Source organism: Crocodylus porosus, unplaced genomic scaffold (assembly GCF_001723895.1).
Source record: "Crocodylus porosus isolate Cpor-Errol unplaced genomic scaffold, CroPor_comp1, whole genome shotgun sequence".
Taxonomy (NCBI): domain Eukaryota; kingdom Metazoa; phylum Chordata; order Crocodylia; family Crocodylidae; genus Crocodylus; species Crocodylus porosus.
Window position 1 is genome coordinate 57,844,967 of NW_017728948.1, and position 16,692 is coordinate 57,861,658.

Here is a 16,692-nt window from a genome sequence, read left to right on the forward strand (position 1 = left end):
ACACTTGTGGTCAGTGCTCCAATGGGCTGGATGAACCCTGTACAAATGTTGCCCATACCCCCTCTAACTCGGTCTATTGCCTCAGCATTCCCTAACCCGGCAACTGACTTGTAGCCAATTAAGTTTACATAGGCCTCCCATAGTGGGACCGGGGAATGTACGGCCCGAGATACCTAATAAACTTACTTTTGCTTAGCGGTGTGGGGGGGGGAGAGGAAAAGTCCTTTGTAAATCTAGATTAGAACTGGTCCGATAAATGCTGAGCTGGGTGTGGGGGTTGATGAGCATTTGGAACACAGCTTCCCCATCATGCAGTGCTCCCCTGCTTCGCTGATCCCAGAATTCACTGCAGTCTCTGCTTCAGGCTTTCTGTTCTCCATCTCTCATGTAAATGAGTGGTCATCTGTTCCCATCTCAGATGCAAATGAGACCTAGGGAAGTTGTTTCACTTTTGTCACCCTTATCTGGAGGGTTTTCGATGCGTCTCTCACTGCATCTTAATCAGCTTCTGTTTAGGTGGGGGAGGCGATTCTTTGTGAGTCAGACAGTCTGTTCTGTGTCAGGGTTCCCCCCAAAAAAGGAGCTGACAGGTAACACACAGCCCCGTGGGAAGGTGTTAGTCAAAAGCTGGGACGTTCGCATGTGTTTAATTGTGGTGCTGTGCAGTCAGGCAAGGCTGGGGGCTGGGCAGGGTGTTGCTGCGGCAGCCAAGCCAGGTGTGCTTGGCTGGCAAAGCCTGTGCAAGATTGACAGTGCCCTCTCCCCTTTACTAACCTCCTGGCAAGTTGATAAGACAAGTGAATCACAGTACCTATACTTGCTGAGTAGTCCTACATAGCATCTGTCACTGTGGACTTTCTTATGCTGAATAGGTTGGCAAACTGAAAACCACATGGGCAGGGCCTCAGTTGTGTCCTAATGGCCATACGTGGCATTGCACCAGGCTGCACAGGAGCTGAATGAGCTCTCTACAGGAGCAGTGGCAGGCCTTGACTCTGTGCCAGCAGGAGTATGGAATGCCCCAAACCTGCCAGTGTTGCTGGGTTGGCAGCCACAGGATGCATGGGAAGCAGGGATGTGTTGCCGGCTAGAAGTGAAGTTGATGAGCTTTTGGCAGTGGAAGCTTATCAGGTCATACAGTATGAGTATGAGGGAGGGAGTCCCTGGATGGGTGTTATTCCCCAGCCAGCCATTTGGTGCTTTCTTCTGTGCTTGCTTGGTCTTGGGAACCTTTGGAGGTACCCTGCAAAGCATGATGAGGAGCACTGCATACCGACTTCTTGGTTGTGGAAGGCCAGTAGTACGCGCTGTTGGTATGATCTGATGTGCTTCAGTTGATCTGGCTTTTGAACTGCTGCAAGCATTTTAAGCTAGGTTTTTATGGGGCTGTAAATTTCTTAATACTTTAAATGAATGCCTGTCCATACCCTGGGAGATGGGCTGTTGGAATTCTGTCATGGAAGTCCTGCTTAGCAGGACTCATGCATACTTGGTGCAAATGGGTCCTCTATGTGGGGGGGGTCTAGTTAATAATTAAAATTCATATCCATGATAAGGCCACCATCTTTCAAAGTTTAGGTGTTGGCTGAAGTTTCTGTTTAAAAACAGAACAAAATGGAAAAAAAAAAAACTGTCTGAAGACACGCAACAGACAATTTCAGCCAAAATGAATGTTTGGCAAACATATAAGCAGTCAAAACCAAAGCTTTATAATGGAAAGTGTTGAGCAACTGTAATAATATTTGGGTAATAGTCTTGTCTGTGACAAGATAGCATTAATAATAATCTAATGTTGGCATTGGAATGCTGGTAGAAATATGGTTGATATTTTTCAGGCTTATAATCCTTATTTATTTTGGATATGTACGATCAGATTGTCCTACTGTAACTTAACTGCTAGTACAACTTGGAAACATAAAGGAAAGCGTAATAAAGTGTAGCATTGTGCTGATATACAAACAGACTTGCTTCCAATGGTAATCGAGTGGCATGCACTGTATTGTAAGAAGGCCCTACACAGGTGCCCACTCCTCTAGACGCAGGTAACTTTACTACATTAGCCTTCAAGAGGTTTAATATTTTCAGTGAACCAGACGTATGGTTTAAGTGATTGCTATTTAGGGGATTTATTTAAGTCAGACATTATGTTATAAACAGAATAAAACAACTCTTCCTCCCCTCCCCCCAGCCAAACAAAAAAACCCCCAAAGCCCCTTTTTGCTTTTTAACTTAGAAGTAGTGAAGGCTGAATTCTGGTAGAAAAATGTGGATGCATCTCCCCTGAAGTGAATAAGAACAGAGTGTGTACAAGCACAAAATTTAGCTCCAGGGTGCTTGATGTTGTTAAGCTTACCAGGCTTCCTTCTTGTACTTGATTACAGAATCTCTTAGCTGAAAAGGTGGAACAGCTTATGGAATGGAGCTCAAGGCGCTCAGTTATCCGCATGAACGGAGACAAATTCAGAAGATTTGTGAAAGCTCCACCTCGTAACTACTCTGTGATTGTGATGTTTACTGCTCTGCAGCCACAGAGACAATGTTCTGTTTGCAGGTAACTTGTATACTTTATTCTTTTCCTCCCATCTTCACATGATCCACATTTAACTGCATGTTTCAACAGAGAGAGCCTGTAATCTTGGTAGTCTGTTTAAATCCTAAAATGATAGTTATTTTTCTATTTGTCCGTACTTGACACATTACCATTCCTCACTTTTTCCTTTTTTACCTGTGGTACATTTTAGCGTTCATGTTAATTACTATGTTTTTAAAGTTTATGGTTTATAAAATCTTAGTTGATTAATGCTTTTCCTTCTTTTGGTAAAAGAAGGACATTTTCCATTTAAGAGTCTTTTATTAGTTTGCCTCATGAGATTTAGTTACCCCAGGGAAGCAGTTCCCACAATGATTTGGCTATACTCAGTATATGGAGCATGTTGTAGTTCTACTTCATGTTACTGTTTGATGACCTCTCTCTCCTTCACTGCTTCTGTGGTTTCGGGGCTGGATAGTCTTAAACCCAAAACCTTATTCTTTAAGATCACATGCAACAAGGTGCGTAACAATAGTTTACTTTACGCATTAGAGTAATCCTAATGGATTTATAGTCATGCTTACCTTTTTGAATCAGAATCTAAGCATATAGATTTCTTCACTTAAAATGCACATTAGGAGCTAAACTTAGCAAAAGGCAGGATTCCTTTTCAGGCTGTTGTAGTTAGAACTGAAATAGAAACTGGCTAATTCATGGTCTTGCAGAGCAGAGTTTTTGGCAAAAATAATTTTTCTTCTTGAGTAGACGGTCACAAGTTAAGATGTCTTTCTGAAAGCAGAGGTATCCAGGAGTCACTTGGACAATAACTTGGATAAGTGTAAGGAATAAAAACAATTGTTACAGTAAATGAATGTTTGAGATGCATATGGAGTTCCTTAGGTGTTAAAATGTTATCTGGTAGAATCAGAATGTTCAGGTAAGGTGAAATTTTGACACTGGGACATACACTTTTTGCAGTACTACTTCTGGGATGGGTATTTATTCCTCAGTTGTTAGGGATCATGTGGACTGAGGTCTGAGAGAGGAGTAGCCATGGCAAGACAAGACTTGCATCCTATTTCAGGTTTGCTACACTCAGTTGTGTACTATGGCCTCCAGAGAGAGGCACAACCCTATTGACCAGTGTGGCTTCTGGTGTAAATTGAGACAATCCTGAGGTTGTTCTAGGATTATGGTGAATTGCTCTTCTTGCTTCATGTGGACTGCTTTACAGCCAATAATATCCATAGTGTTGAGTGTTGTATTGCATTTCTGACTTTGGTTTTGAGCTCTCCCTTGCACTTCTGTGTAGGAGCTGCAAAGGGTTGAGGGGAAAAAAGATCCTATAGGCTTGACCTCTTATTGTTAGGGAACTACTTAATTCAAGACTTAGTGGTTATCTGCAGTGATGGTGGGTCCTCTCAGCCAATCTGCAGCAATTCTGGGGCCTTTCAGCCCCAATCTACAGTGAGAGGTAGGGCCTCCAGGAAATGCCCATTAAATTGGCCTTTTGTGCTGCAAGCAAGCTGCTAAAATGACTTTGTCTTGCTGTGAGTTAAGTAGGTCCCTAGTTATTGGGTACAAGGAATTATCCCCTCATACTCCAGGCTGCTCTTACCTTTTTATGCTGTCAGATTGTTATGTGGTTTGAGGTAGGAGTGATAGTCTTCCTTATAGTGTTTCATCATTTCTCATTTCCTCCCCAGGGGACAGAGGTATAGGAGGAGAACAATTTCCCCTGTTAAGGGTTAGCATACTCATCATTACATGAGAGAGTAGGAAACTAATTTCTTCATGTTGTGTTTTGTGCAAGTCTATGAATCCTTTTGTACTGCTTGTAAACACAATATAAATATTGCCATTATTAAGGAAGATAATCTCATTTACAACTTTATATTGTTTACTGAGGTGGAAAATGGCTTATAAACTTCATCCTGCAATATGCCACTTCAGGCATTTAAGTATATAGCAACTGTAAATCTTTAAAATAAGCACGTAAGGAAAAATACCCAACATATTGCTTTTACTTAAATTGTTTTAAACAAATGTTGAGATCCAGTCCCGATATGTGAAATAACATGAATTTAATGAAGTTGATCATACCGCACATAAAACTACTATAAAAAATTGACATAATTCAAACCAATGGTTAATTAATGGACAGGAGTACAGTAGTATATATAGAATTTGAATGCAAGAATAACTCTTTGGTTAGCTCTTCAATATACACTTTGGAAAGAATCTATTTTTGCCGTAAGCAACCTAATGTGTAATGTTCTGTAGAGACTCTTCTGTCTAAGGTTTAAGTTAGCTGTTACTCATCAAAACATTTTCAGTGACTGAACAGCAAAAATCAATGTGATATTTCAGGTATAAAGCAGGAGCAATCTGAAATCTTTTAAACTTTTTACTCTAACTAATTTTTAGCACAAAAAAAAAAGTAGGGCCACCCAGCCAGAATGCTTCACCAGCTGTGAACATTAAGCTGACTGGCTGCAAAGGCAGCTGGGCTGAGTTTGTAAGCCTCGGACCCCAGTACCTCACCCTGTCATGCCTGGATTCCCTGGCTCCTGGCCTTCAGTCTGACCTGGTATATGAATATAGATCTTGCTTTGGATTAACTGCATGACTCTAACCACTTGGTTTGACTCCTTTGAGCACCTTGGCCACGGATCTGGAACCTCCACAGGCTCAGGTACTTGGCTAACTCCACAGTACTCAAGACTGCTTGTGCTCACTTTCTTACAGTTTGAGCAGCCCTTAAGGATCCTTTACCAGCATTCCCAGGGGGAGGCACTCCTAATACCCAATATGGAATCATCCTCCACTGCCGCTTCTTTCCCCAGCCAGGGTTTGACCAGCTTGTAGAACCTGCAGGCCCACATAGGGGCTCTGCAGGCACAGAAACAAGCCATGCTAGCCCAAGCTGAAGAGTTACAGAAGCATAAACTGGACCTGTGGGCCTAGGTGTGCAAACTGCAGCTCTGGTCACCCCTTTTGTATCTGCTTCTTAACATCCCTAGGTATCCTTATTGTCAGATCAGTTTGATGGGAACCCAGGAAAGTTTAGGGGTTTCTTAAAACGTCCTGTTCTCCCTGTGCCCTCAGAGTTACCTCAGAGACAGAGTTAGAGTGGACTTGATAAACAGGCAGCTGGCAGGCAGAAACCTTGCCTAGGCTTCCACTTTTGAAGGCTCCAGTTCCCTGTTAGATGACCTGGAGAAATTCACTGAGGCCATGACTCTTCTGTCCAGAGACCCTTTCAGGTGAGGTCAACAGAGCTTTCCCTGCAGACTCTTAGATATGAACCCATGGTCTGTTATCTGATGGATTTCTGTCATCTGACCTCTAACATTCAATGTAAAGAGGCTGTCTATCAGAGACTGAATGAGGAATTAAAAGATGAGCTGGCAAGGATCAAGGCCCCCAATAGCCTGGATTAATTCATGGACTTCTGCATTTGTATAGAATGCTGGTAGACAGGGAGGAGGGTGGGGCATGTGAAAACCCTGAATTGGGACTTGTGACAGGGTACTTTTGAGTGCTTGCTTGCAGCAGGACACCTCTGGTACCTGCCACTCAAAGGGCCTGACTAGGCAGCAGAGGCAGCCTGCAGGTGTCCTAAAATCAAAGCCTAACTTTATTAGTACAACAAGTATTATCTTAGCAGTTTCTATATTTAAAGAGAGAAAAACACTTAGTACAATGATCTTACCCAGTCCCAGATGTTACTTTGCTTCATAGAAAAGATGGCCACTCATTTCCTGAAGCAAAGAGTGTGTGTCGTTGGCTGGGATGGTCCAGACAGGTGTTGAAAGCTGGATTCATGATGACAACGATGGTGACAACAACAGAGTTAACTTTCTTGCTTACCCCTTTTATACATTTCTTTAATTTGACTCCTTGCTTTTGGATTCGTCTCTCTGTAGTCAGCATATTGTACATACTTTATCCTCTCAGCATATTCCTTTGTTCAACAGACTCACCATGAGTGCATGTCTTAATTTGGCTCTCCTTCAGTGTCTTACTTTGGGCATTGTCCATTGGTTTCCTTTATCACATTTCATTAACATATCCAATCATTTTATCCCTCTGATTCAACCACTTAGTGCCAAGTATAGTTAATTTCCTGACTGGAAAGAGTGGGAGGTCCCGGAGTCCTCCTTTGTCCTGAAGGGAGGCTGTGGTCTACCCTCTGGCTCCTGAGGGAGAGGGGCCTGGCAGTTGGAGTCAGTGTCCTGCTCACAGTCCCTGATGGCTTGCAGTCTCTGGACTGTGGCCTGGAGCTCCTCCAGCTCACGCACCAGAGACCCCAAAAGGGAGCAGAACCCACATGGGGAGGTGGCCATGCTCCCAGCTGCCAGAGCCTGAAAAGGGGACAGGCAGCCCGCGCAGCTGAGAGCCGGGGGCTCCTTCTGCGTGGAGCCCAGAACCATGGGCTCCGTCTGGGTGGCCGTCTCTGAGGTGCGGGGGGGGGCACAGAGCCCGAGGGGTGCGATGCATGCCCATCCATGTCATGCCTCTGGTAGGCTGGCTACAGCTGGGACCGCCTACCCTGGGGGGTTCATAGGCAGGGTTTCATGCCCTCCCACGCGCCCTCCTGCATGAACTCTATGCTAACTCATGCGCTGGCAGGCAAACATGCCTGTTTGCGCACCCTGTTCACGTGGCTCCCTGGGGACTTGGGTAGGGCTTGACCTGGCCCGGCTCCACTCAGCCACCTCCTCCCACTCAGTGAGGGGTTAACCCCCTCCCACCATGGGCCCTTTTTGCCTTCAGCTGTGCTGAGGGTCGGCAGGGGGCTCTGCGGCTGCTGGGTAGTCTCTGGGGGGCTTCAGGGGAGCAGAGGCGCAGCGGGCTTTCACCCATGTGTCTCTCACCACTCTGGAACCTACCTGGGGCTTTTTTTGCTGTTGGCAGGCCCTTTTAAACTGCGTGCATGCACAGTGGGCCCGCCGTCGGGGAAAGCTGCTCTCGGACAAGTGGGGGCCCTGCCCTACTGGAGGGGGACTGGTGAGGACCCCTTGCTACCTCTCTCTCCCTGGGGGGCTGGGCCAAGTAGGGGTCTGGGCTTGACCCAGCCCAGCTCCACTCAGCTGCTTCCTCCCACTCTGGGATAAGGGATATGTAGGGAAGGTCAAAAGCCACACCTTTAAGATCTGGAACTATTCCTCCCAGAACTAAGAGAGAAACTGTGCTCTTCTACCAGAAATTATTTATGCTGGTAAGCCATGGAGATGAACAATGTTATCAAAACAAAACTATGGCGTATCTGGAGCTGTTTGGGTGTCTATTTTTGTTAGGGAATCAACTACAACCATGACTGTGATGTAGCTCAAGCAGGGTAGTTTGACTAGATTTCCTTTCAGAACCAGGAGTTTGGGTTCAGATAATGAATATATTCACCCACATGGAACTGAGGTGCCTGGTTACAAGTCACTGGGCAGTCACAGAAGCAGTGTCCTGCTTCTTGTAAAAAAAATCCTGAAAATCCAAGTATTTCATGGGTAGTGAGGACTTGGTTGTGGACCCATGTGGAAATGACGTCCACAGACACTGAAGGGGAGATGGTTAAGCAGCAAGGGATGTGGCTGCCCACGTGCTGAGTGATGAACTCACAGGAGCATAGGACTGATCCTGAGGGTCCTCTACGTGCAATATGGGGCAGTAAATTCCAGCACCTCCTCCCCACAATGGATGAGGAGGTCATGAAGCCACAGCAGGCTCAAAGTAATGAGGAAGCAACAGGACCAGATCAGATTTAATTAGAACATGTCCTCATAATCCTGTATCTATACTACCAAAGGAACTGTTTCCCATCCTGTCTGGACCAGAGGAAAGAATAAGTAATCAGTCAGGGGCATGGACCAAAGTGGTCAAGGGCCCTAAGGCCCGCTGCACCAAGGCCCCTGCCCCACCAGAGCTTAGCAACAGGTACCTGCCTCTTGCTGCTCCAGCAAAGCCTGCTGAGTTGCCAGCTCCCACAGGCAACACAGGCTCAACTGTAGCTACTGCCCCTGCTCTCCCCAAGACAAAACATAGGGTGTCTGTTGTGGAAGACTCCATCCTGAGGGGGACTGAGGGGGCAATCTGCTGCTCTGACCCCTTAGCCCAAGAAGTCTGCTGCTTCCTAGGGGCCTGCATCCGGGACATTGTGGAGAAGATCCCTAAGCCCCTCCAGCCCACAGACCACTGTCTTATACTCCTTATTCATGTGGGCACCAATGACACGGCTCAGACCTCTCCCAGTTGTGTCATGAGGCACTACAGGGATTTGGGAGTGGGGCTAAAGGGTCTGAGGGCACAGGTGGTGTTTTTGTCAATCCTCCCAGTCTTGGGGTATGGGCTGAGGAAGGAGAGGAGGATCCACATAGTCAACCAAAGACCGTAATGCTGGTGTCATTGGGAAGGCTTTGGCTTCCATGACCACAGCCCGCTGTCTGGCGAGAGAGGCAGCGAGCTGCTGGGAAGAGATGGCCTCCACCTCTCTCCCCTGGGGAGGAGGCTCTTCTCAGCCAGACTGGCTGACCTGCTCCACCGGTCTTTAAACTACGCCCGTTGGGGGATGGGAGGGACTACCTCCACTGCTGGCCTGCTGAGCAACTCTTGCAAATCCAGCGGGCCAAGGCACTTAAGGGAGCCTACCCTTGCCCGCCCCAGCCCTGGTACAATCGGTGGGCAAGGCAAGAGCCCCCAAGGGGACACTTGCCTGCCTGTACACAAATGCCAGGAGCTTGGGGAACAAGTAGGAGGAGCTCATCCTCCTGCTCAATGCAAATAATTATTCCATCATAGGGATAACGGAGACCTGGTGGGACTCCACCCATGACAACCTCGGGTATAGATGGCTATACCCTGTAAAGGAGGTATCATGTAGATAAAAGGGGTGGGAGTGTAGCTCTCTATGTTAAGGAAAGCTACATGTCCCTGCAAGCTGATATTGGCAACCAGGGTGGATGACTGGAGACCCTCTGGGTTAAAATCTGTGGGGAATACAGCACAGGGGACACAACGGTGGGAGTCTACTACAGACCTCCCACCCAAGGAGCTGAGCTTGACCAGGAATTCGCCCGGAAACTGGCTGAGGCCGCATGCTCTTGGACCATGGTTGTCATGGGTGACTTCAGTTACCCAGACATCTTGTGGGAGGATCACTCAGCAAAATCCGAGCCGTTGCAAAGCTTCCTCTCATGCGTGGATAACCTCTACCTGACTCAAGAAGTCTATGGGCCAACAAGAGGCAAAGCACTGCTCGACTTGGTACTGGCTACTGGGGATGACCTAATCTGTGACCTAGTGATTGATGGGAAGCTGGGTGACAGCGACCATTAGCTGATCACTTTCATCATCCTCTGTAAAGCTGGCAAGTCAGTCAGCAACATGAAAGTCCTTGACTTCAGGAAAGCTGACTTTGACATGCTCAGGAGGCTTGTCAGTCAGGCCCTAAGGGACCATGACCCCAGGGACAGGGGAGTTCAAGAAGGGTGTTTGCTCCTCAAGGGAGCGATCTTCAATGCACAAGCTAAGTCTATTCCATCTCGGAGGAAAGGCAGCAAGAGGGCATAGCAGCCCCCCTGGCTCTCCAGGGAGTTAGCAGACCTCCTGAGACTAAAAAGAAAGGCCTACAAAGGATGGAGGATGGGATTCACCTCCAAGGAGGATTATTTTACACTGGTCCGGTCCTGCAGGGAGCAAACCAGGAAAGCCAAGGCTGCAACTGAACTCCAACTAGCTTCGAGCATCAAGGAGAATAAAAAGTCCTTTTTCAGATATGTGGGGAGCCGGAGGAAAAGCAAGGGCAACATTGGACCCCTGCTGAACCAGATGGGGCAACTGACGCCCAGGAAAAAGCCAGCCTATTAAATGAGTATTTTGCGTCTGTCTTTCGTCAGTCCCATGGGTTGCCCATGCCTGTTACGGGACAGAGAGGTCCTGGTGAGGGAGGTCCTCTGCCCTCCATTAATGCTGACCTTGTGAAGGAACATCTTGAGGAGCTGGATACCTTCAAGTCAGCCGGCCCTGACAATCTACACCCCAGGGTATTCAAATGGCTGGCGAGCATCATAGCCCAGCCCCTGGCATGGGTCTTTGAAAACTCCTGCTGCTCTGGTGTAGTGCCCGAGGACTGGAAGAAGACCAATGTGGTGCCTCTCTTCAAGAAGGGGAGGATAGTGGATCTGGCTAGCTATAGGCCCTCAGCGTGACCTCTATGCCAGGGAAGATCTTAGGAAAAATTTATTAAAGAGGCCATCCTTAATGGACCGGCCGACGTGAACGTCCTAAGGGATAGCCAACACAGGTTTGTTGCGGGTAGGTCTTGCTTGACCAATCTCATTTCCTTCTACGACCAGGGGACCTATCACCTGGACAAGGGAGAAGAGGTTGTTGTCATTTATCTTGACTTCAAAAAAGCTTTTAATTTGGTATCCCATGATCACCTCTTGCCAAAACTGGCCAGTTGTGGCCTTGGGTCCATCATGATACGCTGGCTGGGAAGTGGGCTCCGTGGTCAGACCCAGAGGGTAGTAATTGCTGGAAGTCACTCATCATGTTGTCCTGTGACTAATGGGGTTCCCCAAGGCTCTGTCCTTGGACCCATATTGTTCAACATCTTCGTTAATGATTTGGATTTTGGAGTCAGAAGTGGACTGGCCAAGTTCACTAATGACACCAAACTTTGGGGAAAGCATCCACACCAGAAGACAGGCAGGTGATCCAGGCTGACCTGGACAGGCTCAGCAAATGGGCGGACAAGAACCTGATGGTGTTTAACATCGAAAAATGCAAGGGACTCCACCTTGGGAGAAAAAATCTGCAGCATCCTTATAGGCTCGGCAGTGCTACGTTGGATAGCACTACAGAAGAAAGAGACTTGGGGGTCATCATTGACCACAAGATGAACATAAGCCTGCAATGTGATGCTGCGGCTAGTAAAGTGACGAAAAAGCTGGGTTGCATCCATAGATGCTTTTCAAGCAAATCCCAGGATGTTCTTCTCTCCCTGTACTCGGCCTTGGTGAGGCTGCAGCTGGAGTATTGCATCCAGTTTTGGGCTCCACAATTCAAAAACGATGTGGGGAAGCTTGAGAGAGTCCAGAGAAGAGCTACGTGCATGATCAGAGGTCAGGAAAGCAGACCTTACGATGACAGGCTGAGAGCCATGAGGCTCTTTAGCCTGGGAAACCACAGGCTAGGGGGTGATCTGATGGCCAATTATAAGTTTATTAGGGGTGACCACCAGGATCTGGGGGAAACATTTGTTCACCAGAGCGCCCCAAGGGATGATGAGGTCAAACAGTCATAACTACTACAAGACCATTTCAGGCTGGACATAAGGAAGAATTTCTTTACTGTCTGAGCCCCCAAGGTCTGGAACAGCCTGCCATTGGAGGTGGTTCGAGCACCTACATTGAACATCTTCAAGAGCAAATTGGATGCTTTTCTTGCTGGGATCTTATGACCCCAGCTGACTTCCTGCTGTTTGGGCGAGGGGCTGGACTTGATGATTGTCTGAGGTCCCATCCAGCCATAACGTCTCTGAAATCTATGAAATATCACCTGCAGACCAGGCAGACTAAATGAGCAAACCAGACCTTGGAGCAAAACCAATTGTGCTTTATCAGGATGACTAGGTATCCCTCCTCCTCACAGTAGAATTGGCTTATAATAGTGCCCCTCATGCCACCACAAAACACAGCCCCTTCTTCATTAACTATGGTTTGCCCCCAATATGGACACCCAGGCCTTCCACCCATAGTTCCAGTTCCAGCAGCCATGGACTGGATTGCTCACCTACACCAATTTCACGTGGAATTAAGGAACATCTGCAAAAGGCCAAGGAAACTAATAGGTTGCTTTCCCCAGCACCATCTTCCCTGTTCTCTGCACCCTACGTGGGGCATCTTGGAGTCCCCTTCAAGGTTTTTTGTGTCCTGCTCTTTATTTGCCTTTCATGTTTTGATGAAAATTATTATGCTGATGTTTTTTAAAAGCGGGAGACTGCCTACTGGATTTCGTATGTTGGGGTCTTTCGCCTCCAGAGGCCTTGACCCATTGAAACCCACCAAATAGGGTTTCACTTTGAGGCTCTAGCCTTTTCCGTTGTCTTTTCTGGTCCAATAGGGAGCCCTGGCTCCCTGGCCCAGATGTTTAGCCCCTGGCCCCAGAGTCAGGGTGGCACTCCCTTCAACTTAATCTAAAGAAAAATAAAATTGTATCTCAGGTGCACCAGACCACCTGGCCTTTTAAGGTTGCATCTTCTGGTACCGGGTCAGTGTGCCCCAAAATCCTGCACCTCCACTGGTGTCAGGTCCTATGTACTCCTAAATTCCATGCCCTCACTGGTGTCAGGGTCTGTGCCCTTGCCAGCACTTGGGGCCCCCGCTCTGTAGTGGACTTCCAAATGAGGCCTCTTCCTTCTCCTAATAGCCTCACCCAAACCACTGGTGTTATTCAATAACCAAAAGAAATATGGGCAGTCCCATCTGTGGGCAATAACTGCCACCAAGAAAAAAATGTGATCCAAGAAAGCAGCATGCTAGCTTACATTTACACCAGGCTTGTACTTTGGCTCCCCCACCGTTGGCTTCTGGGGCAGCTGCCATCTCTCTGGGGGGCTTCCGTAGTCCCCTCTTCCAGCCTTTGGACCGCTTACCATGCCTCTCCATAGAGCTCTGGGATGCACTCCTTCCCCTTCAGCTGCTGCTCCTTTACTGCTGCTCTCTCCAGGGTTTTTATAGTCCTGGCCTGCCCCTTCCAGTCGGCTAACTAGCTGGCCAGGCTCAGTATTTAACCCCCTCCTTACCAGCATTCCATGCCCAAAAAGTTCTGGCCTTAAAGGGGTGGACCTGTCTTCTGGTGACAGGGGTAGGGTTCCCTGTTACAGAAACCTTATAAGGAACAGGCTGACACAGGTTGCAAGACTACCCCTTCTTTATCCAGCGGGAACCAAGTCTGGCTTTCAGCAAAGAACCGTCAGAGAATCCGGTCATCCATGAAGCTAGATTCCTTGTTCCTTTTATGACTTTTAAGCATATCAACCTGGTGGCTTTCAAATTAACTGCTGTACAGCATGAAGATGCATCCCATATTTTATGTATCTTTTTTTAAAACCTTATGTTACAAACCCTTTCCTAAAGGAAAACATGCTTACACTACCAGCCCATTACAGTCTAGGGGCATGGGAAATATGTAGTATGGCAAGATCTGAACTCTAAGCAAAAAGGGGAAAGCTATTTTATTTGATAGATTGTGATGAATTGGTCTTGCAGACAGGTCTTAGAAGCCCAATGAGAAAGTTTATGCCTTTGACTTAGATTTGTCCACCTGGTGCATCCAGAAAAGCCTGCTCCCAAGGACCCCTGGAAGGCACCTTTAAAGAGAGGGGGTACTGTTAGAAGTCAGGTTGCCATCCATCAGAAGCACCTTGCATGCTAAATATAAAGACTGCAATTCTATAGGAATAAATGAAGCCAAATAAACAAAAAGTGTTTGTGGGTAGAGGTGAGCGGGGAAATGTGATTGTGTAGCTCTAATGGAAAAGCATGGCTGTAGCTGACTACAGTCCTTTATAAGTTTACAAGTTTTAAGGTCAGAAGGGTTCATACCTTCTCTTATCTTGTAGGAGAGACTGTTTCTTTACTGGATGCATGACCTTGGATTTGACAGTATTACGACACAGCCACTCAATCCGGATTAGTCTGTTTAATTGGCATAGCCATTTGTTGTTTACGTCTCCACCAATTTTTAAAAGCAATGATTTTATATTTCTTCTAAAACCAGGATAAACATATTGAATGCACTTGGCCCAAGAACATGTTGCTGCATGACCTCATAAGAACCCCCCACCCCAGAGCCACATTTTGAAATCTGTCATTTAGCTTATTTTAATCAACTTAATGTGAGCTACACTGAATGGATTTTATGTGGGCTACATAAAAAATGAGACAATCTTTGATCCAGTCACACTTTCATTGACCTAAAGGGCATAAACGGAGCCTATAGGCCCTCTGAAGTCATCCAGCCTTCAGCTTTGGACTGAAAACATCTATCTCTATATTTGGTTATAGTGATCACTGGGGTTACCCCAGCAGTCAGTCCTAGGAAAATAGCTGGACCTCTCCGTTACAATGTCCAGACTACCCACTTTTATTAGTACTGGACATATAGTTTTGAAGTAGCATAAGTAGCAAAATGAAGACGAGTGGAGAAAACCTAAAGACAAAGCAAAACATAACGACCCTCCCTCCTCGCCCCCCCCCCCCAAAAAAAAAACCCAGCCTCCCCAAAGCCCCACAAAACAGCTAACAAATGCTCTAGAATGTGATAATCATAAGTGACAGAGAAATGACTTTCTCATTGTTTTAATTTCACTCTTCCTGGACTGTCATCTATTACAGCTGAATAAAGTTTCTTCCACATATGCTGGGGCATTGTGTCTAGCCAGACTCTTGATTTGAAGCAAATTAAATTGACCAACTTCTTACTGTAATTGTAAATACCACTTCGGTATGTCTACTATGCAACATTATTTGGAGACAGAAAAACAGCATTATTTGAGAATTTAAACACTTAGATGCAGCTATGAAAAGCATCTAGTCAGGGTGACAGGTTATCTTTGCTTGAATTTGAAGTACATAGATTCAGTCCATTGTATCCCAGCTGCATATCACTGTTGTATGTAGTAGTTGGATGTTATTTGCCTTTCACTTATACTTCAGATTTGTCCAGCCAAAAGATTTCAAAACCAGTACGGGAAAAGCTGCTTTGTATTCATTTCTGAGACTGCAATAAATCTACCCACATTTGGGGCACTGAAGGAGTCAATAATAAATAGACTGGGTATTATTAATAGGCTCTGGTAACTTGTAACCTAGTTTAGCAAGTTCTGCAGACTGGGGAGATATGCTATCTGTAATGAGAAAGAAATGGCAGAGAGAAGTGGATATGGCACTAGTCATCTTTAGACTAATGAGGAAGGCTTGCTTTCTGCCCATGTTTTTGTGTGGCACCTGCACAGGTGAATAGCCATCAAAAACTTTGAAAGTTGCATGTGGCAAAGATTCTTGTCCATTGGGTCCTGTCTATTTCCTGGAACTGCTGTGCAGTGTCATATAGTTTTTGGCAGGTAAATATTACTCCATCCTGCAGCTTGTCATCCTGTTCTGCTCTTGCCTTCTTCCCCAAACAAATTAGGACCAACTTTACACAGTGGAAGATCAACAGATTTTGGCTCTCACAAGAGTGACATATCAGAGTTTTAATTTCCCCTGCTTGCTACATCTGGCTTTGACATGCTGAAACCCCTTCAGTGCTGACTAGCTATCTTCTTCCATCTAATTTACTTATCTACTGTGCTCATTATTACAGTATCTTTTCAGGTACTTTTAAGATGGTGTCCTTGATGGACTCTATGCCTATGTCCAGACAAGCCTGGGAGGAGTTGTTCCCAGAAAAACAAATATCCATGCATGTCTGGATGTGGCCCAACAATCTTCTGCTTTATTTAATTCTCTAGGAGATGTGAATGCTTTGCTATATAGCTATATGAGAGGTAGACTATTTTTGGTTTTTTTAATTTTCCTTTTATTTCTTTTTTTCAAGGTTATTCAGCTATTATGTGAAAGACTGGTCAAAAATAGGATCTTGAAACATTATCCTGAAATAAAGCATCTAGAAGCTTCCATAAACAATTCCCTTCAACCAGAATTTTTTAAATCTGCTTCCTACACATTTTGTTTTTGAGATCTATGTTATTTCTTAATATATCACATTTGTTTTGGTGGGTGTTTGGATGGAGATACTATCCGTTTTACTAGAAATGCATGTGGTCTAGTGGAATGGGCCTTAGTCTTGAAATTAGGAAACCTAGATTCTATTTCTATATGTGCCCCTGTCTTGTGTTTCAGTGGAAAAATAACTTCAAATCACCTCTACTTAAATTACAAGCTCTACAGGGAAAGGATTTCCTACTTTGTAGGTCCAGCACTCTTAGTCTTACTGTCTTAGCACTACTGTATTTTTTTTCCCCATGTTGTACCTGGTTTGTTATTGCTTTTATCTTGGGAAGCTTTAAAGCCTTGAAATGGTATCAGAATTGATTGGTAAATGTTGCGCCCCATACGCCGGTGCACCCTTGACCTGCAAGCCTGGGTCGGCACAAC

The 16,692-nt window shown here is 46.0% G+C and overlaps 1 protein-coding gene across 6 annotated transcripts in view; it reads left to right on the plus strand.

Moving 5' to 3' along the window:
• TUSC3 (tumor suppressor candidate 3) overlaps positions 1-16,692 on the plus strand; it is a 314,862-nt gene that overhangs the window by 98,111 nt on the left and 200,059 nt on the right. For all 6 annotated transcript variants that reach the window (XM_019553213.1, XM_019553211.1, XM_019553216.1 and 3 more), the window contains exon 2: positions 2,382-2,551. In XM_019553213.1, the coding sequence (XP_019408758.1) occupies positions 2,382-2,551 (170 nt within the window). The remainder of the gene's footprint in view (positions 1-2,381; positions 2,552-16,692) is intronic.